Consider the following 23740-nt stretch of genomic DNA (forward strand, 5'->3'; position numbering starts at 1 on the left):
GAGTCTATTAGAATATATAGAACTAGGTAATTAGTAATAGTATAAAGACGCTTACTACTACTATCTTTTCTAGCTTTAGACGCTAGCGGTTATATATAGACTAGCTATAAGACTCCGTAATTCTTATACTAAAAAACAATATAGTAGATAGTATTAACTAGCTACTACTTAATGCGATACTAGGTGTGGAGATAATATTACACTTAGCTAACTACTATAAGAATAGTATAGAAGCTATAGCTCTTTCTAAAGAGTTCTTGCACTCTATTAATATCTCGCAGCTGCCTCCGCACGTGCTCCGCCTTAAGCTTGGCTACCTAGTGATACTACTCCGTAACCTCGATCTAGATAACGGCCTCTACAACAGCACGCGGTTAGTGGTTCTTTCTGCGTCCCGCACCTTGCTACGCTACCCGATCTTAGAGACGCGGAAGCATAGCGCGATCGTGCAGCCACAATTGTCCGCACTGCTGAGCCACAACACCTCGCCGCGTCGGAACCTCAACTGACTGCACGTGTCAACTGGGACCCTTCGAGAATTCTATCTCGACATCGCTCCTTGATGCATTGGCGCTTCTATCAAGGCGCCGCCTGTGATGATATTCCTTCTAATGACTATCGGGTCTAGCCTCTTAGCCACCTCTCAGCTAGATGGACCCGGTGAGATGGAGTATGCAATGCTTTTGTTCAGCTCTAGCCGCCGACGTTCGGGCTGTGGTGCCGGAGCTGAGAACATCCACCGTCAGCCAGTCCTCACTTCGAGGAGCTGTGTAACTCCTCCCAACGACGATTAATCGATGCGACAATTATCAGATGTAAATTTCGCCAATGCCTACTGTCAAATACACTCCGCTCCCAGCAGACGGCGCCAGCATCCGGCTGCTGCGGCTGCAACCAAACTCAGCTAATGACGCCAAAGTTCAATGCACATTATTCCATGCCAGCCTGGCAGATGCGCAGAAAGCACAGTATGAAGCGCTCTCCTACACCTGGGGCGATGCCACTCAAACAATCGACATTGAACTCAATGGTACCATCTTTCCCGCAACCGTCAATCTCGACGCAGCCTTGCGAGCACTCCGCAAGCCTGATGAGCCGCGAACACTATGGGTGGACGCCGTGTGTATCAATCAATCCGATCTTCAAGAGCAGGGAAGTCAAGTCAAGATGATGTGGGAGATCTACAGGAATGCCGAACGTGTCCTGGTTTGGCTTGGACGTGAAGAGGGAGACAGTGCCATAGCAATGGCTGACATGGCTGGGCAAACGACACAGAAGAGAATCAGAACGTTGATGACAACCAAGCGGGAGAGGCCTGCTCACTACAAAGGCGTTAAATGGTGCGATTGTAACGCTGGTAGGTGGGAAGTTGATCCTCCTCGCGTCGGCGTTCAGAATATTCTTGGGAGGCAATGGTTTACGCGGGTCTGGGTATGCTTTGCAATTCTCGGCACAAGATCCACAGTTACTGACTCGATCTAGGTTCTGCAAGAAGTTGCGGCAGCAAAAGAAGTTCTTGTTGTTTGTGGGAGCCATATAATCCCCGCCGAGGACTTCTACCAAGAGATCACTGGAATATCAAGGCACTATATGAGCTTCCAGAAGACGATCCGCAACATTCGACCGGCCATTGAGTTTCTGGACTCCAGGGTCACAACTATCGAGAAACAATCAATTCCACTTCTCGAACTCATCGAGACTTTCAGGTCCTGGAATGCCACAAAGGCCGTCGATAAGGTTTACGCTTTGCTCAATTTCTCCTCTGACGCCTACAACGAACCGACACTGCAGCCAGATTACACCATTTCCGAACACTTACTCGCCAGCAGACTCGTGCAGTTTGCCTTTCCTGGATGCACAATGGAGCCACACGGGGACCCACAGTCCAATGCAGTCACATTTGAGGTTGAGGGCCTTGTGTTGGGCACAATCAACGGAAAGTGGAGCGGCAAAGACAACATGAGATCCTGGACCTTCCAAACAATGAACTATTCCAAGCAGTCACAACCACCACCGGATCTGACATTCAACGCCCGAGTATTGGAGCTCTTCGAACATCAATGGCAGATTGACATCCTCAGCGAGCGCCGGCTGGACCTTGACTACTACGTCTGTCTACTCCGTGGAGCGTCGAGGCCCACAGTCTTGCGCTACAAGGATGGGCAATTCACTGTCGCCATGATGGCTACTCCGCCGCCCACTCCATGGTCAAACGAAGTGCGTGTTGATCAAGGCTCCTATAAGCATGCTGTACGAGATCCAGCTGTCCTCACGGAGAAGAGACCTCCGCTTCCTGTGCTCCGCATGACATGGTCCGATGTCGTGGACGCTTTATCGAAAGAAAGCGAAGGCACCATGAAGTTCAAGTTGACGTGGGATCCCTTCCGCCAATTAACCTCTGATGAGGTGAAACGATACATATCGACTCCGAACGATAAGCGGATTCAATTGGAAGCTCGACATGAGTCGTTCAGGGACATGGCCGTACTGAAAAGAGAAGCGGGAGAACTGGAAGAGATCGTCACCTGCAAGACTCTCTCGATGCTGAACATCATGTTCCAGCAGGACGAAGAGAAGATCAAGAACGGAACATCCAAGTGGACAATTACACTTCACGATGCTGCAAAGGCGGGATTGCTCGGCACTTTGAGAATTTTGCTTGATGCTGGCGCAGAAGTCGACAAAGTGGACGACGATGGCTTGACGGCGCTCCATTTGGCGGCCAGAAATGGCCACACTAGGATTGTGGAAGCTCTTTTGAAAGGCAAAGCCACACCCAACGCCTTCCACGATGTGGTGTGGACTCCGTTACATCTCGCAGTCAGAAACAATCACGACAATATCTGTGAATTGCTACTTGACTACGGTGCGAGCCCGAATGCAGAAGGAGACAATATGCCACCACCACTATTCAACGCCGTAGTCTTCGGCCAGTCTTCCATCGTTAACGCTCTCCTCAAAGCCGGCGCTAATGCGAACATTGTACAACGGGTCGCTCACCTCCAAGATGTGACGGCACTCCACCTAGCTGCAGAGTTGGGCCACACAGACATTGTCAAACTCCTGCTTGTTGCGGGCGCAAGGACCGACGTTGTTACTTCATCAGACCTGCTCCCTCTTCATCAAGCTGCAATGAATGGGCATACGGACGCGGTGTTATTGCTTTTGGATGCTGGGTCGGATATTGATGCGCTGAATAGTCAGGGTGTGACACCTTTGGATTTTGCCGTCTATCGGGGCCATGAGCGGACCGCCGAGGAGATACGACTTCGCGGAGGAGTACATAAATTTCTTTGAAGCAATGCTATGGGGTTGGGAAGTTAGTTCTGTCGACGTACAACACAGCGTTTAACTGAGCTCAAACCGTGCTAGTCCATCTCCAATAAGCAATCAACTGCCCTTATCCAGCCCAATCCACAGCGGTATGTCAGTGAATGGAACAACTTGTTACCAGAATGCAAGCTGTAAGCGCTCATGGATAGTTACGGCTTTTGGGATTCACACTGGTGTTTAGACCACGGAGGATTTGATTGTAATATGTGTACAACAAAGTCTTTGTTATTTATTAGCGGTGAGATAGCCGAGCGGGCGTGACTGCGAATCCCACTCTCATCACTACTTTTTTTCTTTCACTACTCGCATCAACAATGTTTTTTCCTTCTTCCATAACGTTCAAGCGCCATCTGCCATCGTTCTCTCTATAATCTCCTACATAGCTTAAATCTTTGCAGCGTCTGGGTTCAACTTGAAGCGGCCTTATCATTTGTGATGGTCGAGGATACCAGCAATCTGGGCCAAGTCGATGTCCTCTTTCTCTCCCAAACCTCTTTTAAACACCACGGAGCGGTTACTATCTACCGCTTTTATTGACCTCACTAAGGTGCGCAATTACATCTACAAACTCCTCCTCCCCTTCGCCGAACCCATCGAGCTCGGCTTCCACGGACTGCTGAGTGAATCTCCAAGCCTCTCACATTCCTACTTGTGGCAAACAGGCAAGTTCACCGGGAGGCCGCCAGAGTACTTTACTCAATAAACAACGTCAGCATATCCCGCATAGGAGCTGGAATAACCGTCGAGGCGCCCAATGATAGTCTCGAGCGCTTCCTGCTCACAATGGGTGCCACAAATGCTTCACTACTCCACCATTTTCACGTTGGCTACCCACGATTTGATAAAAGCACTCGCACTAGTGACGGAGATACGTGCGCCCTTGACGTTCCCAAAGATACATGTCCGAGCCCTGTTACTCTGCATATGGATCTCCGCTTGTCGACTCCTAGTAATGCGAATTCCTAATGCTCGCTTCCGCTACCGGAAGTGACGCCGGCTTGGGGCCTTGTGAAAGGCCAACTTGGGAACATGTCGTGGCTAGACAAGGTTATTCTGCTAGCAAGTAGTAAAGACGGGATTAGCAGGGCTAGGAGGCAGCGAGGTGGGGCGGCCATCGGGCGAGAGTACCGCACCTAGCTATCGAGGTTAACAAGTGTAGGTAGTCAGGTTGTAAGTGAAAAAAATGCTACTACCAAGAATCCCGCTTTTCAATCACCTCTATTACCACCGACACTCTTTAGCTCCACTACACCCCCTACGCATCAAATTATGCCTGGTTTAAGCTCCGAACACTCCGAAAGCTCTAAATAGCCTTTAACACCTTAACAAGAGGTTTCTTAGCCTTGAAAGCACTACATAACCGATATAAGAACTACTATACAAGCGATCTGCGAGTTCAATAACTAGTATTATATAGCCGACCGGTGAACCGTTTCCGACCATCCGACGGTTTGTTGGACACGCTGCCTAGAATAAGTATGTTAACGGCACGCTCGTGGTACCTGCGGTATATCCCCATCAGTGGTGGGAGCTAAGATGCATCAGTTGCGCGACATACCCGTGCCGGCGAAGACAAGATTTCCAATCTCGACATATTTTTCGAGATCTGTAAGCTGGATCTCAGTGTTACCAGAATCCGCTAACAAGACCTTCGTTAAGAGATCGTTCTTCTCAGATGCTCGAAGATTACGCGAGATATATTCATTAAAGACATTCTTGACAAACTGCATGAGTGCACATTTAGTTAGAACCCAAAGTCGCAGCAGCAAGAGAGTCTCTGGGAAGGACTCACTCTCACAAGTCCTTGCCTAGCACGGAAGAAGTGTTGAACTGCCGGGATTGGAACGCGAGACAATGCACTATAGAGCCACGGGACAGATGCGTTAAGGCTAGAGAGCAGGAAATGCTTGTCGACATCTTTTAGGTATGGAGGGAGTTCATCACGGTTAAGTGCACCGAAGGATTTGTCCAGAGAAATCTCGCCTAGAGTGCCGTCGTTAGTGGGATGCTGCATAGTTAATACTTACGCATAGAAGGTTCCTTGTACCGACAACGTCGAGAGAAACCTCCCGGAACCCCGTTAGCACATCAAATGGTTGACCAGCCGATGCCTCAATCCTCGCTCTAAGCTTTTGAATTTAGAGCACAATAATGGGCTCGGTATCATTCAAGTTGGATTGCGAAGAAGCGTGGCTGAGGAGTTTCCCTTTCTGACGGTGCTGAGCTGGGGGGCGACGAAGACGGACTCTGCACCTTCACGTGGTGTCGCCTGGGAACCTTCTATCTAGAAGAGCCAGCGCAGAGACGCAATACCCGGTTTAATTGAGCTAGATACCTAGTAATAAGCTAGATAGCGTGTGTGGTAGTATAAGATAATACCATAAAGCTTCTCTTCTACCTTATAGTATACGGTAGCAATAACTTAGGGGTTTAAGCCACTTAGTACCTATAAGAAGAAGAGAATAATAGGTTTAAAACCTATACACGTTTAGCTATCTTATATACCTTTATAGTACTAAATTCGTGCCCTTTCTAAGTAGGACACCCTACTTCTATTCCACTATTTTTAGGTATAATCTATAGTATATATAGCTCTAAAGCGTAGTTACTTAGATTATACGCTTATAATCCTCTACCTACTATATTATAAATATTTAGAGAGATACCCACTAGAGTAGGTATTATTTAGTATTTACTAGAGTGGATATTAATTAGTATCTACCTAAGTGGATATGAATTGATATTTACCTAAGTGGATATGAATATCTACCTGAGTGGATATCTCTCTAAGTAAATACAACCGGCGGCATGCCGTGTCAAAAAGGATAGAACCGCGTCAATTGACTTTACTACTACTACTACTACTACTAGTGCTGAGCTGGGTCTCTCAAGCTGAAGATTTCGACGCGTGGAACACTGAATGTTTATATACTGGGGCCTTGATGAAAGTAGTACGCTGGCCGTATAGCTCCCTTACACTTTCAATATTGGCTAAAGAGACCAATCCTCGACCTACACTATAATAAATATTTAGAGAGATACCCACTAGAGTAGGTATTATTTAGTATTTACTAGAGTGGATATTAATTAGTATCTACCTAAGTGGATATGAATTGATATTTACCTAAGTGGATATGAATATCTACCTGAGTGGATATCTCTCTAAGTAAATACAACCGGCGGCATGCCGTGTCAAAAAGGATAGAACCGCGTCAATTGACTTTACTACTACTACTACTACTACTAGTGCTGAGCTGGGTCTCTCAAGCTGAAGATTTCGACGCGTGGAACACTGAATGTTTATATACTGGGGCCTTGATGAAAGTAGTACGCTGGCCGTATAGCTCCCTTACACTTTCAATATTGGCTAAAGAGACCTCATTCGGTCCGATACTAACAGTTGATCCGTACTTCTGATGGAGCCGGTGTATTGTCTCTACACGGTGTCCAGCGAGATCAATTAGAATCAGCTATTCTGAAGTCAACCGAGCTAGGAGAGGTCCTGGAAGGTGGCGGAGAGGAGACAAGAAGCAGTTTTTGATGACCTGGTGAACCACTACTAACATATAGTATGCTTCGAAGCTTGGCCGGGACCAAATCACGTGTAGAGGCTTGGCTTGTAAGGATTACGGGTATCCGCTACAAGCCTCTTTTAAGCGCTAAGAAGATATACTAATTCCTATCTCTGCCACCGACCTTGGACGACGTTGCGAAAAGATTCACGATACTATGTCCAAGTCCGCAAGCAACCCTAAGAGACGGAAAATCGCATCTAGCGGCTCGACTGAAGACAAGCCTAGCGGTGGCTCCTTGGACGTGAACAACTGCAAGCCTAGTCAAGATAAATCGCCGGCCCCTCAATTTTGCGACAGATGTAAAGCGGTTATTATCAACATAGAGAAACACGGTCTTGGCACGAAAGTTCTCGAAAATGGAGACTTTGTGGTTGACGTACCAATGGGGAACTCCTTTTTTTATTCGCTTGATCTTGATTTTGAGCTTGAAGATACCTACCCGGATTTCCCACAGCTTACAGCCTCTATGGCTGAAGGGTGCAGATTCTGTGGTTTCTTAAAACAGGAAATTATCGATCAGGCATCAACAGAAATCGCCCGCTTGCCGGAGGCTGCAGATGGACAACAAATCAAAGTAGAGATCCACCACATGAAATATGAGTTTGCCAAACAATCGACTCATCTCTACGGTATCGACAGGCTGGTCTCAACTGCTCTGATGACCAATAGCAGGGGCTGCACTCTCACGCACGAACTTTGTTTCGACATCATGATCGAAAATGGTAATGAGTATACCTGCTCCCGCTTTCATTTAGCTGCATCAAAGGAACTAATTTAGCCTAGAAACACAAGTGGCACGCTTCTTCGGGTTATATCGCCGAGCCATCGGAGCAAATACACTGAGTCCGCGGACCATGCAATTGTGTAGGGATTGGGTTAGAAGCTGTCAGAAACACGCCGCTTGCAAATCTCCCACAACGTTGTTCATGCCAACTCGGCTAATCGACGTTGGAGGTGCTTCATCTCCGGATCTACCTCGCTTGGTTTCTATCAATAACAACGCCTCAGGTGCAGCCTATTGCACGAATTCTGACAAACGCGAGCCGCCGCTCCCCAAAGAAATGACTCGATATCTGGCCTTCAGCTATTGCTGGGGCTCCCTTAACACCTGCTTCATCAGAACTACCAAAGATAACGTCCATCAACGGAAGTCTGGTATATCTCTTGACACTTTGCCCCAAAGCTTTCGGGATCTGTTTGTTGTGGCACGGGAGCTTGGTATAAGACTGGTTTGGATAGATCTACTATGCATCATACAGGATGATCCTGAGGATTTAGCTAGGGAGATAGAGAAGATGGACGAGGTATACGGCCAAGCCTACCTCACAGTAGCGTCAACCCTCGATACCTCTTCCCCTAACGGCATGTTTCATAAACGGTCCTGCAACAGGCCTCTATTCGAGGTTCCCTTTGCCATTTCTACGGGGCGCTCCATCGCCGGGTCGTATCTTCTCAGTCGCAGCATACCCCCCGAGTCGAGGCCTTCTTTCATGGTGGAGATTGAGATATCCAACTACAATCGGCGAGGATGGACTTTCCAGGAGCGTTTTCTCTCGCGGAAGATCTTATATTTCTGTGAAACAATGCTCTATTACGAATGCCAAGCGTGCGAACAGTCCGAAGACTCTACGGTGTTGTCTGAAAGGTCTCTTTGGCCGGCATGGTGTCAAAGTGCAACCCTTAAGTCATCTGGCTTGAGCTATCTCTATGCCTTCTGGTATAAGCTCGTAGAGGCATACTCCAGGCGTCATTTAACATATAAAAGTGACAAATTGCCCGCTATAGCAGGACTAGCAGCCTCTATGTCGCACGCACTACAGGTATCAGGGAATCAAAATACGTACTTAGCCGGTATCTGGAAACAGGATCTCATCAAAAGCCTTCTATGGTCTCGTAACGCATACGACGGCTGCAGCTTGTCGAGGACATTAGATTACCGTGCGCCAAGCTGGTGCTGGAGCGCCTTTGATGGAGCTGGGGGAATCAAGTATTCTCAGGAACTCGTGGGCCGAAGAATGGAAAGCCAATGCAGCATTGTCAACGTCGCTGTGCAAAACAGGGACACGCAACCTTTCGGACACGCCACTGGAGGCTATTTGCAAATCACTGGCTGCCTACAGCATATTGACTCGATACGGCTCGTGGAAGCGCACGAACTCACCCAGTTGTGGGCCGAACAGCATTATGAGTTCTTGCAAGATGATCGAGTTGTCGCGACTGGTATGCTTGACTGCTCAAACACATGCAATTGTACCGACTGTAGGCAGCGCAGATCATCTAGAGAATACCACAAACCACAAGCGGAGCACGAGATTTGGGTCCTCCTGCTAGGAGCTGCCCACGTTGATCCGAAGGCCACCGATGTGGAAGGCTTTGATGAAGATACTAATAGAGAAAACACTGACGATAGCTCCGACAGGGGGTGTACCGACGAAGATACTGAGGAGGCTACCGACGGAGATACTGAGGAGGCTACCGACGAAGATACCGACGAGGCTACCGACGATGAGGCTGCTTACGATGAGGCTGCTTACGGTGAGGCTATTGACTACGAGGCCCTCAACGACAACTGCTCATCAGATTCTATGCTGCTTGTCTCTTCAGATCCGTGGATTGTCGGACTTGTTCTTACGCCTGCAGAGCGGCCTGGAGCAGAGGCCATATACCGTCGCGTGGGTATGTTTTGCATAGAGGTATATCCTGACGGATTAATGGCCGGTGATCCCACTATCTTTAATAATCACGAAGAGTGGACAGTCACTATAGTATAGTCTATCTGCCTGTACGATTATAGTGGTGCAAGATAATTATCACGTGGCAGGGTATATAGAACGCGTGTAGAGACTCTTTAGTTCGTGCGAATAGGCGTTGATCGATATCTCAGCCATCCACTGCTCTTGGATACGTTGTCAAAGCCATTCTTGTAAGGCTGAATATGAGTTGATAGCTTGCAGACCGCTTTACGTTCTATGCCACTGACCAAAGAGTGCTTGGACAAGGGTTGTGGTCCTGAAGCGAGTAGAAAATCTTTGCTGTCTGGCCATTAAATACGCAACTGGGTTGGGTCTGAACAACACATAGGACTATCTGGACCAGATATGTCTCGGTGCAGGATGAAAGCTCGGAGGTTTCTTACGTGAGGTTCGCCTTCTGGGTCGAAGATCTTTGAAACATGGAGGCTAGGGGTGGTGATTCGAGGTCTTAGAAGCCATGACGAAAGGCGTGGTTTCCAGGCCAAATCGCCAAGATTTCCTGACTGCCCAGTCAACGGCTGTTTACCACACCTCCCTTTCAAACACCAACTTAGGCAAGCTCGTTCTGCCTACTACAAGTTCTCCTACCACTGTCAAAGCACTCAACCACGCGTAAACATACAGTATCTTGCACAATCGTTCGATACAACGCACAAGATTCAGAATTTACACAGCACGGTTTCAGCAATGTCTTCAAACGCCCTATCAGCTCATGATACGAGCACCCAGTCTGCTCCGAAGTCAGAGGACCAGAAGCCAATGTCTATGGAATACCACCGTCAGGTTCTTGAGTCCCGCCTGAAGGACGGACAGTAAGAGCTACAGCTATATGCAACGCTAAGTCCTTGGGCATCTGCTGATTGAATGCGCAGGAACCAGCAAACTTACGTCTCTCCTTCCGACAACATAATGTCTCCGGCCACACAGAAGCTCAACGCCTTCAAGAGCAAGCAAGTCGGCATAATGAAGAGGTGTGTTCCTTGGCGAGTCCGGTAGCATCGAACACGCGTTGACAAGCACCAACAGCAAGTCGAAACCACAGTCACTCTTTGCGAAGACAACATCGAGGAACGCGGACACCGCGAAAGAAGGCGCCATGTTCGCCGACATACCCAAGAACAATTAAGAAAGTCGAGTTCATGGGAAGCATAGAGTATAGATTGCGCTGGTAGCCTGCACAGAAGGAATTGGTGTTGCATTTCGTTTGGTTCAGTGGCTGGGCAGGCTCGGTATGGGTTTACATGGGGCGATTGGGGTCATTGCATGGAAGATCGGCGTCCCGGGCTCATGATGCATGACAAGCTTGCATGCTACGCTTATGAGAGGGATGAAGAATCACTTCGGATCTGGAATCGAGGTTTACGTGACTAGCTGTGCTTTCTGTTCTTCGATATACCCCTGATCCGTTGCCGAAGCCACAACAACCTCGAATACATTGCCCGCTTTCCGCAACGCGAAACCCTATACCCACTCATGATAACTCCCGACCCTAATCAGCAGTCGCTCCAAGATGAGATAATTGCCCTTGAACGGCGCCTCCTAGAGGCCAAGTCTCGGCTGAATGTAAATGGCGTGGATCGGCCGCTCTCACTCACCGAGAGTAGCAATGGAGGTACGCTGCTCTCCACGACAACTACAACCAGATCGCTAGAACCTTCCCCCAGCACTTCACACGCTTCTCCTCCTCGCCGATTCCGCCCTTCCGCTGGGTTCATTTGCCTTCAGCAGCGGACTCGAATCGTATCTAGCGCACCACCGCCCATCTCCGCCTTCCGCATCCCAGGTCCCTTCCTTCCACAGATTTCTCCACCTCTCACTGTCCTCGCTCGCCAGCACCGCCCTCCCATACACACTAGCGGCCTACCGACACCCGGAACTCATAAATGATCTGGACAACGACTTTGATGCAAGCACACCTTGCACCGTAGCCCGCCGCGCCAGCGTCGCCCAAGGAAGAGCCCTGCTGTCCGTCTGGGACCGCAGCTTCAAGTCACACTATGCGTCCTCCGCACTGTCGAACAATTCCAACGTAGAGATCGACGCCTCGATCGCCTTCCAAGACCTGCTGCGCAACCCACCCCCTGGCCCACCCGAGTCCCAGCCAAACGCGCACCTCGCGCCGCTCTGGGGCCTCCTGACACGCATCCTCGGCCTCCCGCTCCACGAGTCGGCGTACCTATTCTTGTTCTCGCACGTCCGCACCGTTACGAGTGCCGCTGTTCGCGCGAGCGTGCTGGGACCGTACCAGGCGCAGGCGGTGTTAGCGAGCGGGGAGCTGAGGGAGAAGATTCAGGCGCTTGTGGGGGAGATGTGGGATGTGAAGGTGGAAGATGCCGGGCTGAGCGTCCCGGTTATGGATCTTTGGGTTGGGAGGCATGAGATGCTCTATAGTCGGATCTTTAACTCGTAAATGTGGGCGGCATACAGGGGGAGTCAGTCTGCAAATGGTCTCCAGCGGTGGTGAGAGCTGTCAGGCAAGGTACTAGGGCTGCCTCAGAAGGATGCATATTGCTGTTTAAGATCCAAGACAGTTACTTGCTGAAAGACTGTGTTAACCCTATCACAAGCGCCCTTCCCTCTTTTCCCGTTACCTTTCTTTCATTCGAACACGACATTCCAGATTCGCTTTGAGTATTGATCGTACACCTCAAGCCATCAAGATCCTCACTCACGCTTAGGGGGCTTTGGTGAGAGATTCGTTCTCCTTCAAAAAAGGACTATCCGATATATCCGGGGCAGTGTCAACTACAATGCATATAGGGAGAGCCGTCGACAAAAGAGAGTTTCCAGCTAAGGGCTCCAGAGAGAGAAAGCTCGCAACGTGGAATAATAGGATCTTGGAGAATTGATGACCCTCAATGTGCCCCTTGGGATGACTTTCTCGCCTCCTTTTTTTCTTCTTTTTCTTTTGCACGCTAGGCAGCCATAAAGACTCCCAATACCTACCTCGTGTCTCTGGATCAGATTTGTTGCACCTCGATTCGGCTGTGAAGACTGAACAACGCTTATTCCGGAAATAAGTTCAGCGGAGCGCTTGGCGTGGGGCACTCCACAACCCCGCAAAAGGCGACTTCCTTGAGGTTGACCATCAGCCACCAATGACTCGTCACGATGAAAGACTTCACTTGACAGGAGCTGACTGTCGCTCATGCGCACCCAAACATGGTTCACAAGCCACTGACATCCGCGATAGCGCGGCAGGTGCTCTCACTGGCCAAGGGGCCCTCATCCGATCCCTTCGGATGAGGGTCACAGTACCTTGCAGCGTACCTGCCTGCGCATAAATATGCTTTGACCGGACCAGTGCAACTTCATCAAGCTCCAGGACTGGCATTTCTTTAATCAGAGTACATCAAACATTGCTCTACAGCTCCTAGATTCTCTCGAGAGATTAGCAGCATCGTATCGTGACCTGAGGGTACTGAGATGGAGTCCAACGAACGTGGCTTCTCTACCGGGGCGGCCATTAGAGCCTATCTCCCAGCTTTCCTCATAGTCGCCGTAATTCTTCATCTACTCCGTAATAAGTATCGCCCAGTATTACGAGACATCCCAGGCCCTACTATTGCGGCATATACGAAACTCTGGCGACTCTACGATGTCCGTCAAGGCCAAGCACACCGCACAGCCATTGAGCTGCACCGCAAATACGGTCCACTGGTGCGGATTGGGCCCAATCACGTATCTGTCGCGGATTCCAAAGAGATAGCGAACATCTACGGTTTAAAAACAGGGTTCACCAAGGTATGGCAGCTCCCCAGATGTAGGTGGCTGTTACTGAAAGTGTGTGGACCGGATTCTACCCGATCCAATGCATTAGCTGGCAGAAGAAGCCGCAGATGAACTTGTTTTCGACCCGCGATGAGCAGTATCATCGGGAGCAGAAGCGGCCGATCGCCAGTGCGTACAGCATGACATCCTTGCTTGCGAAAGAGGATGCTGTAGATTCGTGTTCCTTGCTGTTCATGCATAAGCTCGGCGAGTTCGCGACGCAGAAGAAACCAGTCGATCTTGGAGCTTGGCTGCAGTACTACGCTTTCGACGTAGTGGGCGAGTTCTCGTTTGCACAGAAGCTTGGGTTCCTGGAGCAAGGAGCGGACGTGGATGATATGATGAAGAGTATAGAGGGCATGCTGGTAAAGCTAAATCTAACTCTGGCACTTGTTCTCGCATCATACTGAACTGTGTCAGGTCTACGCCAGCCAATGTGGCCAAGTCCCAGAGATGCACCCAGTGCTCCTCGGCAACCCGCTCTTCCCGATCCTCTTGCCGGCGATGGAGACATGGAACCAAGTCCTAAATTTCACCCTCAAGGCCGTCAACTCCGTAAACAAGAAAGGCAAACTCGACCGGGACGGCGAGCTCGACGCCGCAGCCCTCGAAGCACAAGGCGACATGCTCTCGCGCTGGTCCTTCATCAAGCTCTCGGATCCAACCAAAATGAGCACCCGCGACATAATCGTGCACCTCTCGACCAACGTCTTCGCCGGTTCCGACACCACAGCAATAGCACTGCGGGCAATCATCTACTTCCTGATCCGCAACCCCTCCACCATGCGCAAGCTCGTCTCTCAAATCGACGAAGCCGACAAAGCAGGCAAGCTAAGCCACCCCATCAGCTACAAAGAAGCCACGACGCACCTGCCCTACCTGGACGCCGTGATCAAGGAAGCCATGCGGCTGCACCCGAGCGTCGGCCTGCTCCTCGAGCGGCACGTCCCGCCCGGCGGGGCCCAGATCTGCGGGCGCCATATCCCCGGTGGCACGATCGTAGGTATCAACGCATGGGTGCTGCAGCATGACCCCGCTGTCTTCGAGGACCCGGAGGAGTTTAGGCCGGAGCGTTGGATTGAAGCGTCGAAGGAGAAGCTGAGGGAGATGGAGCAGAGTTTCTTTGCGTTTGGGGCGGGGACGAGGACGTGTATTGGGAAGAATATTAGTCTGATGGAGATGAGTAAGGTGGTGCCGCAGTTGCTGCGGGAGTTTGAGGTCAGGCTGACGGAGCCGGAGAAGGAGTGGAGAGTCAAGAACGTGTGGTTTGTACAGCAGGAGGGGCTGATTTGTGATCTCATAAAGAGGCGGTGAGAGCGCAATGAGTAGTTCTGAATCTATATTCCTAGACTTCTCCCTGCACTGACTCAACTTTTATATCTTACAGCGCGCCTCCAAGTATCGTAACAAGCCACATCGCAATCCTCACATGCAGCCCCACCCTTCTATCCACCTTCGCATAATCATCCCTCTCCATCACCGTCGCGTACTCCTGCAACCACTTCTCCTCATCCCCCAGCCTCCGCATCAACTCCTGATCCCTCGTAACAATCAACGCATTCGCCTCCAAATCCAACGAATAGCTCCTCTTCGTATAATTCGAGCTCCCCACCAGAGTGATACTCGGCGCCTCCTCGCCCGGCAGCGTGACCCATAGGCCCTTCGCATGATACGTCCAGCCACCAGGCTCATTGACGGTGCCGCGCCGCCACTCTTTCAGCGTGATCTGCTGGCTCAGCCCAACGCGCGACACGGCATCCAGGAAGCGTCGCGATAGCAGCGTGTATGCGGCTGGAAGCATGCCGGACACGCCTTTGCTGCCATAGAAGCCGTTTGCCCACGGCGAGGCGGCGATGACGGTGCCGCGCGCTGGATTGGTGGCGAGTAGGAGGCTGCGGACCTCGGGGGTCATGTTGAAGTAGCCGGCTGTGAAAGTCCAGCTGGAGCGGGCGAGGGCCGGTTTGGTCAGCGCGGTGAGGACGGTGCGGAGGGCGGGTAGCTCGGTCGAAGTGTCGGGTTTGAGCAGGGGCGTGAACTGGAAAAGGGGGTAGACGAGCGTCTTTGAGGTTGTGGGTGCCGGAATGACTTGGGTGCTTGGACGTATCAGCGGGTCGAGTATAGTTGCTGCCTGTTTGATGAAGCCCTTAGGGTCTGTGAGAGGCGGGGGTCCTGGATTTGTCGAGGGCCACTCCATCGTGTATCCAGAGGCTTCATCTGGGTTGGGCTGGATCCGGTAGCTGATGCTGCTGACAGCGTCGTGGATGCGTTTGAAATAGTCAGTGATCTCTTTAGACGAAAACCCGTGGTATCTATCTTGACGGTTTGTGAAGTAGTCGTTGGAAAGATTGGCCCTACCACTCTCGTCAATACAAGCTGCAGCCATGTGGTGGAAACTTAGAATAGCTCGTACCCTGACATAACTAGTTCATCGTCTACGCCATAGAGCTTCATATGCTGCAAACCCCAGCCCTCATTGATGCGCGGGGGTATGACCTTCTTACGAATGCCAGTCAGGTTCGGTGTATGGAACATGCGAACCTCGACTCGGTCAAGGCCGAACTCCGCTACGAGTGGAGCTAGCAACGAAGCACACGAAGCTTTCGGCGTCCCTCTTGTGCCTCGAAGGGCATCTGTGAGGATGGAGACTCTCAGTTCAGGATTGCTTTTCAATGCATCGCGAATGACTAATATCTTCCAAGGTTAGCTAAGAAGTGTCAATGCTTGCTCTACAACATACCAGTTCATCCTCAGTCTGCCCAATATACAGAGTAGACAGGTAGATCCTTCGTTTCGCCTTAGAGATTTTGACCTACTTATTCCGGGGTCAGAAAAGATCCAAGGGATGCACACGTCTCTGGGACCTTTAGGTTAATGAGAACAGAAATCGGATACCGACGCTATGAGACTGAATAGTATGACTTTAACGGGGAGTGTGGGAGGCCGATATACTGACCTTAAGAGTCTCATAAAATTCACTAGGAGTCTGTAGAATTTGTATCTGCCCAGGCTGAACCTCAAATCGTGGTGATATTCTGTCCAGCTCGCTGGTAAGGCCTCCCAGCATCGATACGGGTGACGGAGGGGTTTGAGCGGGTGCCGAAGCGCTCGAGGTTGAGTATCTCCTTCCAACGGGGCGAATGGGTGCCGTCCGGCGGGACACCAGATGACTTCTACCTCTTGTGCATCTTGCGATGCTCCGAACTATCATCCTCCACTTAATCTACCGGCTCTAGAAACCACGACTGATGACCTCAGGAGATATGCACACTGAGGAGAGCTTTGGATGTTGCTGGCTGGCGCTACCTGTTCTTGCTGTAAGATAACCTGACAAACCTGGATTTCGTCCCGCACTTAGCCTTTTCGGTCCACAACCCGGACCGCATCATTGAGACTACCACCTCCGCTGTCCGACTCCCAGCAGGAAGCTCACCCAGCACAATGTCTACAATACTAAGAACGCTGCGCAACTTGCGCCAGATTGGCTTCAAGGTAAGTACTCCGTAATGCTGTTACAGGACTGTCCACTAACTACTGTTGCACAGCAATATGGCCACCAGATGCAGGTACGCCTCCACCTACCGATAGCTGCAGCAAAGGAGTAGCACGGCTCACGACAAGCTCTCGCGAAACAGTATATGGGTTAGCAAAGTCTCAGCTCCACAACGGGGTTTATGAAGCTCATCCGCGCAACAGGCGATACGAAAGCCGGCACGTTCATCGCAAAGGACCGCTACGGCAACAGCTACTACGAGAACCTCGCGGACGAACTACCATGTCAGTCGAAGCCCGTGTGTTGCCGAGGCCGCAATTGACCCAATGGCGCAGTGAGAACGCGATGGGTGGACTACAAAGACAAGGAGTTTGATCCGTATGTGGCCGACAGCCGTCAGTGTGGTGCGGGTTGCTGATGCGTTCTGTAAAGGTCACAGATAGAGCCAGGCTGGTACGCTGCAGCATGTGGGCCGGATCCTTTGTAAGAGTCTTACTCATCGCCTCTTAGGCATGCCTGGATGTCGTATTTGGTGGACAAGCCGCCAACCCAAGACCCGATTCTCCAACGGCAAGTACGAGAGTGGGAGCCAAAGGAACATAGGCCATGTCTTACATGGAGTCGATCAGCATACAAGCCGTTCAGCACGTAAGCCTTATTTTACTGGGGAGTCGGACACTTTAGGAGAGCCGGCTGACTGTGCTGCCAGAACCAAGAACAAGTTCGCTACCTGGACGCCTGTTGCAAAGGCACGCGCGTAGATACACGACCTTCCATTCAAGCTTGTCTAGCCTTCTGTATATAGCTCATAGTCAGTTTCTGGGACAGGTTTCCGAACCCAACCAAACGGAGCATATGATTTTGCATCAGACAAGCCCACGGTGGGCGAAGAATGCACCCCCGAATGTTGCTGCACTCATCCATAGCTGACACCGCTGCTGCAGAGCCCTCGCAGGCTGAAAAGTCAACCTTTACTGGTTTTAGCCCGCCTTGTTTAATGTGGGTGCCTGTGATCAGAACTTCTGCCTCGCATAGTTTAGAATCTGAGCTGAGTGGTCCCATATATCAAATGGACCATAGAGTAATCCTTGTCCGAGGAGCATTTGGTGCCACCTACTGGGACCCCGAACAAATATCTGCAAAGCCTCTGCTCTATGACGCGATCTGTGCTGTAAAAATTGCCAGACAGTGAATGATCGTAGCACATCACCTTTCGTCTGCTCGAGTCCGGTCTTCTGCTGCTGATGGCTGTGCTGTGCAACGACCCCTCCAGTTCTCCAGATCTCAAGCTCTTGGCATGCAACCTGTCAAAAAACGTCAGGACGTCACGCCAAGCCCTCAAATCTTCAACGGGGGATCTCGAGCACCGCGCTGCAATTGCTTTCTGCAGGAACTCTACGGTCCTTACCACACGCATCCGCTCCTTCACCTGTAGACGGACTGCTTGCGGAATGTGTAAAAGTCTTCGCACTGAAGAATCGGCGAGGATACTGCGTTGAGCAGACGGCGGCGATGTTTGCTCAGTGCCACGGGCCAGTCTGGCAGAAAGACGACTTCTCCAACTGCTTTGAGCGAGAGTAGGCTTCAAATTATACGGTTCTGAGAGATATGACCATAGCTAATGGTGCTTTACAGCTTTCTACAAACCCTATTTCCGCTCCTGGTGTGCGCCGTATCGCTGATCTACCTCTCCATCCAAGTATACCGGGAGGCGAAACAGTCGAAACACTACCAAGCGTACAAGGCACTGAACAGTGTGCATCACGTATGTTCTGTACATATCCCAGCGGATCAACAAAATGGCAGTGCATCCTACCACGACGACACAGGTAGCGACGATGAGTTTGAGCGTAATGAGCACCTCGCACTACACCCAGCCCGCAGTCGAACGAACGAGTCTATGATCCAGGTTGACAAACCACGAGGCGAAGTCTTTTTGGTCGTGGTGGAAGAGCTAGCTGTCTTGGGCGAACTTGCAATCCATGTTGCTGTGTTAATAACCGGAGCATGGGGTCACAAGGGAACGGCGGCAGCGGTTGCAGGTGTGGTAGTCTGGACATATGTCGCTACTCTTGCTTCGGCACGTCTACTACTTTCGAGCTCGAGTCGTTTCACATTTCCGCGGCTCTGGTACCACACAGCCTTCATATACGCCTTTCTGTGGGTCTTCACGGTTTTACTTTTTCGCTCAGCAATAATACATCCTCGATCAAGGCTTGCACAAGTCCTGATGATTTCTGACTTCACGCTGGTCACCCTTCTGGGTTTAATAGCGTCCACTTCACGGAAAGGCAACAAAACTGTAGAGCTAGAGTACGAGGATAACCTGGAAACATCAAAAGAGCAGACTGCAAGCGTATTATCTCTGGCTATCTTTGGGTGGGTTGATGCAATTGTCTGGAAAGGATACAAGAAGACGTATGAGCTATCTGATGTATGGAACCTTGCGCCGAAGGATAAGGCGGCCGCAATTCTCTCAGACTACCGACAGCTTAAAAAGACGAACACCCTTGCGTATCACTTACTAAAGTACTTCCGAAGAGGTCTTCTCATTCAAGCTGCGTGGGCTGCGTGCAGCGGTTTCCTGACTTTCGCGCCCACGCTCTTACTCAAAGCCATCCTTGAGTATGTGGAGAACCCCGATTACACGCCGCGGAACGCCGCCTGGTTTTTTGTTATCCTCCTTTTTGTGTCCGGATGTGCATCTGCCCTGGCAGACGGCCAAGCGCTGTGGATCGGACGAAAGATTTGTATTCGGCTTCGAGCTGTGATCGTTGGAGAGATTTACTCAAAGGCTCTGAAGCGCAGAGCAGCGGCAGGTGCCGACAAAGTACTTGGAGAGAAAAAAGAAAAGCTAGACGAGCCAAAAAGGAACCTGATGAAAAGGGCAATGTCTTTCCGCCGCAAGAAGAAAACTGAGAACGGCAAGACGGACGGTAGCGCGCCACCAGATGATTCCAGCTCTCAAGTTACCTCGGGAACTATAATCAACCTCATGGCTGTCGACTCTTTCAAGGTTGCGGAAATCAGCGCTTATCTCCACTTCTTGTGGGCGAGCGCACCCGTGCAGGTCATCGTCGCCGTTATCCTCCTTTACAGGATACTAGGCTACAGCTCGATTGCTGGAATCGGTATGATGGCTTTCCTTCTGCCGATAAACCTTCTCATCTCCAAACGCTTCGCGGCCATTCAGAAGAAGATCCTCGCGGCGACCGATGCACGGATACACACGACGAATGAAGTCCTGAACAACATCCGAATCATTAAGTACTTCGCGTGGGAGCAGCGCTTTATGGGTCTCGTCAGTGAGAAGCGCTCAACCGAGCTGAAGCATCTCCGTATGAGATACACATGGTGGGCGATTGCTGCAACCATCTGGTCAGGAACACCAATTCTAATCACCTTCCTGTCATTCTTCATCTATACCGTGGTAGAGAAGAAAGCTCTCGTTCCGTCCATTGCGTTCACCGCGTTGTCGCTTTTTCAGATATTGAGGATACCTCTAGACCAAATCGCCGATATGGTTGCGCATGTCCAGGAATCCAAGGTGTCTGTGGATCGTATCGAGGAGTATTTGAGCGAGCCTGAAACCGAGAAGTACAAGCAGCTGAAGAACGAATCAGTGGATGAGGACGGCAATCCTATCATTGGATTTGAGCATGCCACCTTCTCCTGGGGCGGCAGGGATCTCGAAGATAAGGACGCCGCAGACGCCTTCAAGCTGATGGATCTCGACGTGAAGTTTCACAGTGATCAAATGAACGTTATCGTCGGGCCAACGGGGTGTGGAAAGACGTCGATGCTCATGGCTCTGCTCGGCGAGATGACCAAGCTTGAAGGCAACGTCTATTTACCAGGCGCGCGCAGTCGAGAAGATCTGAAGCCCGACCCAGACACCGGTCTGACAAACAGCGTGGCCTACTGCGCTCAGCAAGCATGGCTCGTCAACGACACCATCAAAGAGAATATCCTGTTCGCCAGCCCCTGGGATGCGAAGAGATACAAAGATGTCATCGTCGCATGCTCTCTTCAGAGGGACCTCGAAATTCTGGACGATGGAGACGAGACACTTGTGGGTGAGAAAGGTGTTACCCTTTCTGGCGGCCAAAAACAACGCATTTCTCTCGCACGCGCACTGTACAGCAGAGCTCGCCACGTACTGCTCGACGATGTGCTGAGCGCCGTTGACTCTCACACAGCGAAATGGATATTCGACCAGGCCTTACTCGGCTCGCTGATGTATAACAGAACATGCATCCTCGTTACTCACAACACCGCACTGTGTCTACCGCACTCGGATTTCGCAGTTGTTCTTGACAACGGTAAAGTTGTCGCTCAAGGATCGCCAACCGAAGTCATAGACTCCGGCAAATTGGGCGAAGACCTCTCTAAATCCAGACCGACGTCTAAAGCACCGTCTAGAGTACCGTCTAGGGTGCCATCGGATGTCGGCGGCGAAGAGTGCTTTGGGGAGACGACCCGGCGCGATTCTGTTAATGGCCACATCAATGGCCACATCAACGACGCTAACGGCTCCTTGGATGCGTCGAAGAAGCCTAAGGGAAAAGATGCGCAAACAGAGACCAAAGCCGAAGGAAGCGTTAATCTTAGGATCATCTTTCTGTATCTTCGGGCTATGGGACCCTGGTATTACTGGCTTGTTGCTGGTTCTGCGTTCATAGCCCAGCAGATTGCGTCTGTGGTGACCAACGTCTGGATACGTGAGTGGGCGAACTCCTACACGACAAAGGGAATCAGCGTCCTTGACGCTCATGCGAAGTCGCCCCTTACCCACATAGGCACACTTAGCGGTCTGGGGTCATGCCTCACTAGTGGTACATGTGTATGGAACTTGCCACTGTCTTCAAACCACCAATCTCCACACAACCAGCTGGATATCTACCAGCTCTCGCTTGCGTCAGACAGCAACGACGTCGACTCCGGCTACTACTTGGGCGTGTATGCGGCCCTCGGCCTCGCCTTCATGTTCATCACTTTATTTAGGGAGGGAATCCTGTTCGGAGGTTCGCTAGCAGCATCCCGACGGGTCCATCAACGTCTCATGGAGTCAGTAACTCATGCAAAATTCCGATTTTTCGACTCAACGCCTCTCGGCCAGCTCATGAATAGGTTCTCAAAGGACATTGAGTCTGTCGACCAGGAGATTGCTCCAGTAGCAGTTGGTGTTGTGCACTGCTTTGCTTCCATTGTCACAATCATCGTCTTAATCTCGGTCATCACGCCCGGCTTCCTCGTTGCATGCGTGTTTATCAGCATCCTCTATTTCCTTATTGGCATGTTCTATATCAACTCTTCTAGAGATCTCAAGCGACTGGAATCGGTCCAGCGAAGCCCGTTGTACCAACAATTCGGGGAGACCCTATCGGGTATGACAACTATACGTGCATATGGAGATGAGCGCCGATTCATCCGGGAGAACCTGACGAAGGTCAACACACACAGCCGGCCGTTTATCTACCTTTGGGCGGCAAACAGATGGCTCGCTGTCCGGGTCGATATCGTTGGTGCTCTTGTCGCCTTCTTTGCCGGAGTCTTCGTCGTGCTCAGCGTGGGTCGCATCGATGCGGGCGCTGCAGGTCTTGCCATGACCTACGCCGTTACCTTCACGGAGAACGTTCTGTGGTTCGTGCGGCTCTATGCTTCCAATGAGCAGAATATGAACTCAGTCGAGCGCATCAAAGAGTATCTGGATGTGGAGCAGGAAGCCGCGCCGATAGTACCGGAGAACAGGCCACCAGGCAACTGGCCAAGCAAGGGATCAGTGGAGTTCATCGGCTACAGTACCCGATACCGTAAGGACTTTGACTTCGTCCTGAGGCACCTTACTTTCAAGATTCGTCCTGGTGAGAAAGTCGGTATCGTGGGGCGAACAGGTGCCGGCAAGAGTTCACTGGCCTTGGCACTGTTTAGAGCTCTGGAGGCGGAGGAGGGCAAAATCCTGATTGATGACATTGATATCGGATTGATCGGGCTGCAGGATCTGCGGGAGAACATTGTCATGGTACCGCAAGGTAAAAACTATCCAAGTTTGATAGTGTGTACTCTACTGACCCGCAGCAGATCCAACCCTTTTCACTGGCACAATCCGCAGCAATCTCGATCCCTTCGGCCTCTTTACCGACGAAGAAATCTTCACCGCCCTCCGCCGCGTTCAGCTCATCGGCGCACCAAGCTCATCACAAGTGACCTCAGCAGCACCCACACGGCCCAGCACCCCCGGACCAGCGCTGACAGTCACCGACACCCAACCCTCGAACCTCGACGGCGTACCCGGAATGCCGACAACCGACCTTCTCGCCGCCGGTACTGAGAACAAGAACATTTTCCGCACGCTCACATCCCCCGTCTCCGAGTCCGGCTCCAACCTCTCCCAAGGCCAACGCCAGCTCCTCTGCCTCGCCCGCGCGCTCCTCAAGAACCCGAAGGTGCTCCTCATGGATGAGGCCACGGCCTCGATCGACTACGCCACCGATGCCAAGATCCAGGAGACGATCCGCGAGATACGGAACACGACTATCACGATTGCGCACAGGCTCCAGACTATCATCGATTATGATAAGGTGCTTGTGCTGGACAAGGGCGAGGTGGTTGAGTTTGGAGATCCGTGGGAGCTGGTTAAGAAGGAGGAGGGTACATTTAGGGGAATGTGCGATATGAGCGGGGAGTTGGAGAGTTTGGAGAGGGAGGCGAAGAAGGCGTGGGAGGGGAGGAGGTTGGTGGATGATAGCTAGGTTGGTTGTGTTGTGACATTTGCTATGGCATAGGCAGTACAAAACATGGGGCTAGAGATTCGCGCA

General features: G+C 51.1%; 7 protein-coding genes across 7 annotated transcripts; 6 read left to right on the top strand and 1 right to left on the bottom strand.

Moving 5' to 3' along the window:
- Window positions 1-828: 828 nt before the first annotated feature.
- On the top strand, window positions 829-3297 carry W97_05732 (uncharacterized protein; the record flags this gene model as incomplete). The annotated part of the gene is made up of 2 exons (XM_007783614.1): window positions 829-1431; window positions 1483-3297. The coding sequence occupies 2 exons, from the start codon at window positions 829-831 to the stop codon at window positions 3295-3297; spliced, it is 2418 nt and encodes an 805-aa protein (XP_007781804.1).
- A 5626-nt stretch (window positions 3298-8923) lies between these two features.
- W97_05733 (uncharacterized protein) lies at window positions 8924-10787 on the top strand (the record flags this gene model as incomplete). The annotated part of the gene is made up of 4 exons (XM_007783615.1): window positions 8924-9601; window positions 10391-10473; window positions 10534-10632; window positions 10688-10787. 4 exons carry the CDS (start codon window positions 8924-8926, stop codon window positions 10785-10787), a joined length of 960 nt encoding a protein of 319 aa, XP_007781805.1.
- A 347-nt stretch (window positions 10788-11134) lies between these two features.
- On the top strand, window positions 11135-12071 carry W97_05734 (uncharacterized protein; the record flags this gene model as incomplete). Its single annotated transcript, XM_007783616.1, has 2 exons — window positions 11135-11273; window positions 11326-12071. The coding sequence occupies 2 exons, from the start codon at window positions 11135-11137 to the stop codon at window positions 12069-12071; spliced, it is 885 nt and encodes a 294-aa protein (XP_007781806.1).
- Window positions 12072-13087: 1016 nt separating this feature from the next.
- On the top strand, window positions 13088-14746 carry W97_05735 (cytochrome P450 oxidoreductase; the record flags this gene model as incomplete). The annotated part of the gene is made up of 3 exons (XM_007783617.1): window positions 13088-13405; window positions 13429-13797; window positions 13853-14746. The coding sequence occupies 3 exons, from the start codon at window positions 13088-13090 to the stop codon at window positions 14744-14746; spliced, it is 1581 nt and encodes a 526-aa protein (XP_007781807.1).
- A 67-nt stretch (window positions 14747-14813) lies between these two features.
- W97_05736 (uncharacterized protein) lies at window positions 14814-15964 on the bottom strand (the record flags this gene model as incomplete). Its single annotated transcript, XM_007783618.1, has 2 exons — window positions 14814-15783; window positions 15843-15964. 2 exons carry the CDS (start codon window positions 15962-15964, stop codon window positions 14814-14816), a joined length of 1092 nt encoding a protein of 363 aa, XP_007781808.1.
- A 906-nt stretch (window positions 15965-16870) lies between these two features.
- W97_05737 (NADH dehydrogenase) lies at window positions 16871-17574 on the top strand (the record flags this gene model as incomplete). The annotated part of the gene is made up of 6 exons (XM_007783619.1): window positions 16871-16921; window positions 16975-16995; window positions 17077-17206; window positions 17258-17300; window positions 17355-17375; window positions 17433-17574. The coding sequence occupies 6 exons, from the start codon at window positions 16871-16873 to the stop codon at window positions 17572-17574; spliced, it is 408 nt and encodes a 135-aa protein (XP_007781809.1).
- Window positions 17575-18434: 860 nt separating this feature from the next.
- Window positions 18435-23674, top strand: W97_05738 (uncharacterized protein; the record flags this gene model as incomplete). Its single annotated transcript, XM_007783620.1, has 3 exons — window positions 18435-18499; window positions 18558-22954; window positions 23001-23674. The coding sequence occupies 3 exons, from the start codon at window positions 18435-18437 to the stop codon at window positions 23672-23674; spliced, it is 5136 nt and encodes a 1711-aa protein (XP_007781810.1).
- Window positions 23675-23740: the final 66 nt, after the last annotated feature.

This window comes from Coniosporium apollinis, assembly GCF_000281105.1.
Source record: "Coniosporium apollinis CBS 100218 chromosome Unknown supercont1.28, whole genome shotgun sequence".
NCBI classification, from domain to species: domain Eukaryota; kingdom Fungi; phylum Ascomycota; class Dothideomycetes; genus Coniosporium; species Coniosporium apollinis.